Here is a 6,413-nt window from a genome sequence, read left to right on the forward strand (position 1 = left end):
AAAGCCGACATACCGGACTTTCTGCGACACGGGGCCCTTAACGCTGTCGCGTTTATATTTCAGAAGTGATTAATTAAGACAAAGTATGTCATTAGGCGGAATGCAAAAAAATTATCTGAATATCTCTTAGCAGCGGCAAACAACGTTACCTTGGTTTTGTCCAGCTGTGTGGCACTTGCATATGTTTAAATCAGTGTGCATGATAGTTGGGCTACACTGTATAACGATATACCGTATTTTCCGGTCTATAAGTCACGTCCCCCTCAGAATGGCAGTGCCCCCACCCAAAAAAAAAAGATGTGTATGAGACGCACCTGTTCATTCGGTGAGCAATGTTAAAAACATAGTGACGTTTCACTTGGTGAATGCGGGTCACGTATGGATGCCATTCATTCCATTACTTCGTCCTCTGCTACAGAGGTCTTCCAGATAAGAGAACATTGATGAATTCTACAGCGTTAATGAGAGGGTAGCAGTCGTCGTAATAAAGCTGAATAGGAGGTATAGAATGAAAATAGTACAAGCCTACACCCCAACCTCCAGTCATGACGATGAAGAAATAGAACAGTTTTATGAAGATGTTGAATTAGCAATGAGAAAAGTGCAAATGCAGTATACTGTAGTCATGGGAGACTTCAATGCAAAAGTGGGGAAAAAGCAGGTTGGTGAGCAAGCAATTGGCAACTACGGCATCGGTTCTAAAAACACTAGAGTAAAGATGTTGGTAGAATTCGCAGAAAGGAATAGGCTCAGGAGGCGCTTCAGGAATAGGCTTCAGGAAGCGCAGCAACATAAAGTGGACCTGGAAAAGCCCTAATGGAGAGACAAGGAATGAAATAGATTTCATACTCTCTGCCGATCCAGGATTTCTAGATCTAGATCTAAGGTCTAGGATTTTTCTCAATTTGAAGAGAGAAAGAATAAAATTAGTCAAGAAGAAACAGGCCAACCTAGACATAGTGAGGGTAAAAACAGACCAATTCAGGCTGGTGCTCGCAAATAAATATGCTGCTTTAGAACAGGAAGATGACGACAGCATAGAGGTAATGAATGTAACAATAACTAGGCTGATCTCGGAAGCAGCAATTGAAGTGAGAGGTAAGGCACCAAGGCAACTAGTAGGTAAGCTAAGAAAGTAACAAAGGACCTAATCAAAAAATCGCAAGACATGAAAGTGTCAAACGGATCAACAAGAAGAAAGTATGGATATTCGAAATTATAACATGGAAAAGATTGAGGAAGCAGTAAAACATGGACGCAGCATGAAATCAGTGAGAAGAAAACTTAGCATAGGACATGGCAAAATGTATGCACTGAAAGGTAAGCAGGGCAATTATAATAAGCAGAGCAATGATAAACAGAGCATCAGCAATAACGATGACATAGTAAAAGCAGCGGAAGAATTCTATACTGACCTGTACAGTTACCAGAGCAGCCAAGCTACTTTCACTCGAAGTAGTGATGAACAGGATACAGAGGCTCATTCTATAACTAGCGGTGAAGTTAGAAGGGCCTTGAAAGACATGACCAGGGGAAAAGCTGCTGGATAAGATGGAATAACAGTCGATTTAAACAAAGATGGAGGAGATATCATACTTGAAAAGCTTGCAGCCCTTTATACGCAATGCCTCACGACTTCAAGTGTACCAAAAAGCTGGAAGAACGCCAACATTATACTCATCCATAAGAAGGGAGACGTTAAAGAATTGAAGAATTATAGACCCATTAGCTTGCTTTCAGTACTGTATAAAATATTCACCAAGGTAATTTCCAATAGAATCAGGGCAACACTTGACTTCAGCCAACCAAAAGAACAGGCTGGCTTCAGGAAGGGATATTCTACGATGGATCATATACATGTCATAAATCAGGTGATAGAGAAATCTGCGAAGTACAATCAACCTCTCTATATGGCTTTTATAGGTTATAAAAAAAAACATTTGATTCAGCAGAGATACCAGCAGTCATAGAGGCATTGCGTAATCAAGGAGTACAGGAGGCAAACGTGAATTTCTTGGCAAATATCTACAAGGATTGCACAGCAACTTTGGTTCTCCACAAGAAAAGTAGACAGATACCTATCAAGAAAAATTGAAGGACACTTTTTAAATTCCAAAGTGTGTTCGGCGAAAGCCTGTGGCCATTCGACTGACTATGCCATGTCTTTTTTTTTTTTTTTGTGCATGACACTCCCAGTGGAATGGACACAGGCTTTCGCCTGTGGCTGGATGGCTACCAAGCGATCCGGTGATGCTACCACGGCAAGCGGTTCGGAGAAGCGCCCCAAGAAAGTGGATTCCCCCGATATCAAACGCCAGAAGAAGAATGAGCGAATGCGCATACGGCGGGCTAACATGTCACCGGGTACCAAGGCCAGAGAAGCGGAACGGAAGCGACAACAGCGAGTGGCCGCGTCACCGGACACCAAGGCCAGGGAAGCGGAAAGAAAGCGGCAGCAGCGAATGGCCGCGTCACCAGGCACCAAGGCCAGGGAAGCGGAAAGAAAGCGGCAGCAGCGAGTGGCCTCGTCACCGGGCACCAAGGCCAGGGAAGCGGAGCGTAGACGGCAGCAGCGAGTGGCCGCGTCACCGGGCACCAAGGCCAGGGAAGCGGAGCGTAGACGGCAGCAGCGAGTGGCCGCGTCACCGGGCACCAAGGCCAGGGAAATGGTACGAAAGCGGCAGCAGTGGCTGCCGTCGCAACTGGGTCCTAGCACCGACTACAGCAACACACCATAACTCGACTGCTGCAACGAGACGTCTGACGAAGCAGCGTTGCCGCACGCGCCGCTGTGCCATCACGTGATTGCTGAGAGAGTGTAAGGGAGAGAGGCCACAGCTGGCACCATTACAGGGCACGGACGGTCGGACACTGCCGCAGTGCCATCACATGATTGCTGACAGAGTGTAAGGGGGAGAGGCCACAGCTGTAGTGGCGCAACTGTTTCTATGCACCGTTATGCCATCACGTGATTTCTGAGAAAGTGTGAGGGGGAGAGGCCACAGCTGGCACCGTTCCAGGGCATGGACGGTCGGACGCTGCGAGTATGAGCCATTAAAGGCTTTCGGCTTAAAAGGGGTCAGCCAAGGAAACACAATCTCTCCTATGCTATTCACTGCATGCTTAGCAGAAGTATTCAAGCTCTTACACTGGGAAGGCTTAGGAGTGAGGATCAATGGTGAATACCTCAACAACCTTCGGTTTGCAGATGACATTGTCCTATTCAGCAACAATGGGGACGAATCACAGCAAATGATTGAAGACCTTAGCCGAGAAAGTATAAGATTGGGGTTAAAGATTAATATGCACAATACCAACATAATGTTCAATAGCCTGGCAAGGGAACAAGAATTCAGGATCGCCAGTCAGCCTCTAGAGTCTGTAAAGGAGTACGTTTGTCTAGATCAATTACTCACAAGGGACCCTGATCATGAGAAGGAAATTTACAGAAGATTAAAATTGGGTTGGGAGTGCATACGGCAAGCATTGCCAAATCCCGACTGGGACCTTACCACTTTCACTGAAAAGAAAAGTGTACAATCATCGCATTCTACCGGTGCTAACATATGGGGCAGAAACTTGAAGGTTAACAAAAAAAGCTCGAGAACAAGTTAAGGACTGCACAAAGAGGAATGCAACGAAAAATGTTAGGCCTAACATTAAGAGACGGGACGAGAGCGGTGTGGATCAGAGACTAAACAGGGATAACCGATATTCTAGTTGACATTAAGCGGAAAATATGGAGCTGGGTAGGCCATGTAATGAGTAGGATGGATAACCGGTGGACCATTAGAGTTACAGAATGGATTTTACAGAATGGAGTTACAGAGAAGCGAAGTGCAGTCGAGGGCGGCAGAAAACTAGGTCGGGGGATGAAGTTAGGAAATTTGCAGGCGCAAGTTGGGAATCAGCTAGCGCAAGACAGGGGTAATTGGACATCACAGAGAGAGGCCTTTGTCCTACAGTGGACATAAATATAGGCTGATGATGATGATGGTGTTCAACTCGCTAAAAATGGCTTTGCGCGCTTTTTTTGACACTGAAGAAGACCTGCACACTTCAGTGACCCCTTCGGCAGAGTCTTTTATCAACGGTGTGTGAAATGCACTTGAATGATATGTCTCAGCATTGCTTCACTTTCCAGTAGGCAGTGCTAGCGACTCATGAAAAAAAAAACATAATAATTTACAACCTTTTTTGGGATGAAAACATCGCAACGTGCATGCAGAGGTCATAAATATATATAATTAACTTAGTAACCGAAGTGAGGACAAGCCGGATTCACTCCGAATCAGTAGCAGTCATGTGCTGCAGAGCTTTTACTAGGACTCAGAATAAAAAAAAAGAGGCTGCAGTTTCACCGGAAAGGTTTCATATTGGTGATAGCGAAGCATAAGACAATTACATGAAGGAAGATTCTTCCCGTATAATTGTGTGTGAGAGCTGCACCTTCAACTTTAAAGCAAATATTTTTTTTTTAATCCAACCGAGAAGCAATCGCGTTCAGCGCTGATTCCGATCGCACTCCACTCAGAATTTTACCACGCAGCGTACTTCCGCGCGTCGCTTCTATAAAAAGAAAGTCGGTTACAACTTAAGAAGAAAAGATAGGCGCCCTGATCACTGAAGCGCAGCAGCCGATTACCACCGCGACTGAAGAAATAGTCCTGCTGACGCGACTCGGCCCCGCACAAAGTGCGGGCTGCCATGTCCTCCATCCGGCTCATGACGTCAGTCTAGAGTGTGCGCCCTCTAAAGTTGTACACGACTTTAGATGACGAGAAGAGCCGATCGCGGAGGTTTACGGCGGATTTCATACTCATAGTTGGAAAAATTAGATATAATGGCCTGGTCCCATGTAAGGCTCGTCAACATTGCGGCAAAAAAGTGTGGCCCGCACACGAGTCTGTACGTTGGTTATATCACCTTTATGAATTGTAGTAAGATTTACTTACCAATTAAACTTACAAGCATTGTGCAATGCACGGACCATGTAAACCTGTAAATATCTCGCTGGACGACCACGAGCAGTCGCTATCGCAGCGCTGGCATTATGAAGAAAGCCGGCAGCGGGGGCGAACGGTTCGTACAGCCATGCGATTCACCGCCACTCTGAAAATTAGGTTCATCATCATCATCTGCATATTTTTATGTCCACTACAGGATGGCCTCTGTCAGCGATCTCCAATTATCCCTGTCTCTTAACTTAGGCTATGCAATCTGCAACACATGGGGCGCGGAAAAACAGCCTAAGAAGGAAGACAGTGCGCTTGAAGTTAGCAGCCATCCCTGCTCGCCCTTGATCATTGCACCCCAATGATTACCAACAATTGGATACGGCACAGGAGCCGCGTCAGCATCAACCGCGCGCAGTAATTCGCAGCTGCGGCAGGGCTAATTGAGAAGTCTCGTGCTCTCCTCCCCGTGCGCGCATTTGATTACGTGACGTCCAACTAACCTGAATATTGAGCGCGTGGGAAGATAATGTCCATCAAGTGTTACGGCTCAGTGTTGCGGGCTTTTTCTCGCACCCACAGTGTATTGGTCGCTTACTTATATCACTTTTGGACTTTATACGGAATATCACAGCGACGACGACAGCAAAGGTTTGCCTGGGCTATTGATACAATTGCTGTCCCAAAAAAAGGAGAAATAGAAAACAAGCGTCGAGCTCGCTACCACTGCGGCTGCGGACGTTGCAATGTGCTCCAGCTACAAACACAGCATGAGCACCAACGACAAAACCAATAGTGGGCACCTCGCTTATTCGGTACTTCGACAGAACCCGTCTGATGCTGAAAAGGAAGCATGTTTTCCCCCGTATAAGCACCAGCGGAAACATAACACTAGGCGCGCGGAGACAGCGCACGCGATGGGGCCAGCCATCTCAGATGACCCAAACTTGAACTCGGTGCAGATCAACTCCAAAATAAAGCGTGTGACCCGCATGTGTATGGCAGCAGCAGGAAAAGTAGGAGTTGAGGACCCGTGTGTTCTAGCTGCTAGGCGAAAGAAGACTCCACGCCGCTATCAAAAAGGTTCCTCAGCTCACGTGTTTCCATCAACGAGTGACATGTACTGCCAAAGGTTCTATGAATTACTTGACACAGCTGTCTTCGTTAAACAACAGTTATCCACCTGATATGTCACAGCATAAGTCCCAGATTGAGCAGCTTGCCATAGGGAAGGAAGACGAAGCATATATAACATGGTTCAACGGTGAAGACCTTGAACCAGGACGCCTGATTTTGCACAGAGATATGCTGATTGACATTTTAAGCCAGCAAAGGTCGTCAGCATTGCACACGTTCGAGGACGTCGTGCACATGTTTACGGGGGGCAAGGGCGAACACCTGCGAAACCTTTTGCCGGAAATGGCCAAGCTAAAAAAAATTGAGTTGGCCATACCATTC

General features: G+C 46.4%; 1 protein-coding gene across 1 annotated transcript; it reads left to right on the forward strand.

Annotated features, from left to right (window-relative positions):
* The first annotated feature begins 2,354 nt into the window (after positions 1-2,354).
* Positions 2,355-2,738, forward strand: LOC119454353 (uncharacterized). The gene has a single exon (XM_037716308.1). The coding sequence runs from the start codon at positions 2,355-2,357 to the stop codon at positions 2,736-2,738; it is 384 nt and encodes a 127-aa protein (XP_037572236.1).
* The last annotated feature ends 3,675 nt before the right edge of the window (positions 2,739-6,413 follow it).

The sequence above is a fragment of the Dermacentor silvarum genome, chromosome 5 (genome assembly GCF_013339745.2).
Source record: "Dermacentor silvarum isolate Dsil-2018 chromosome 5, BIME_Dsil_1.4, whole genome shotgun sequence".
Taxonomy (NCBI): Eukaryota; Metazoa; Arthropoda; class Arachnida; order Ixodida; family Ixodidae; genus Dermacentor; species Dermacentor silvarum.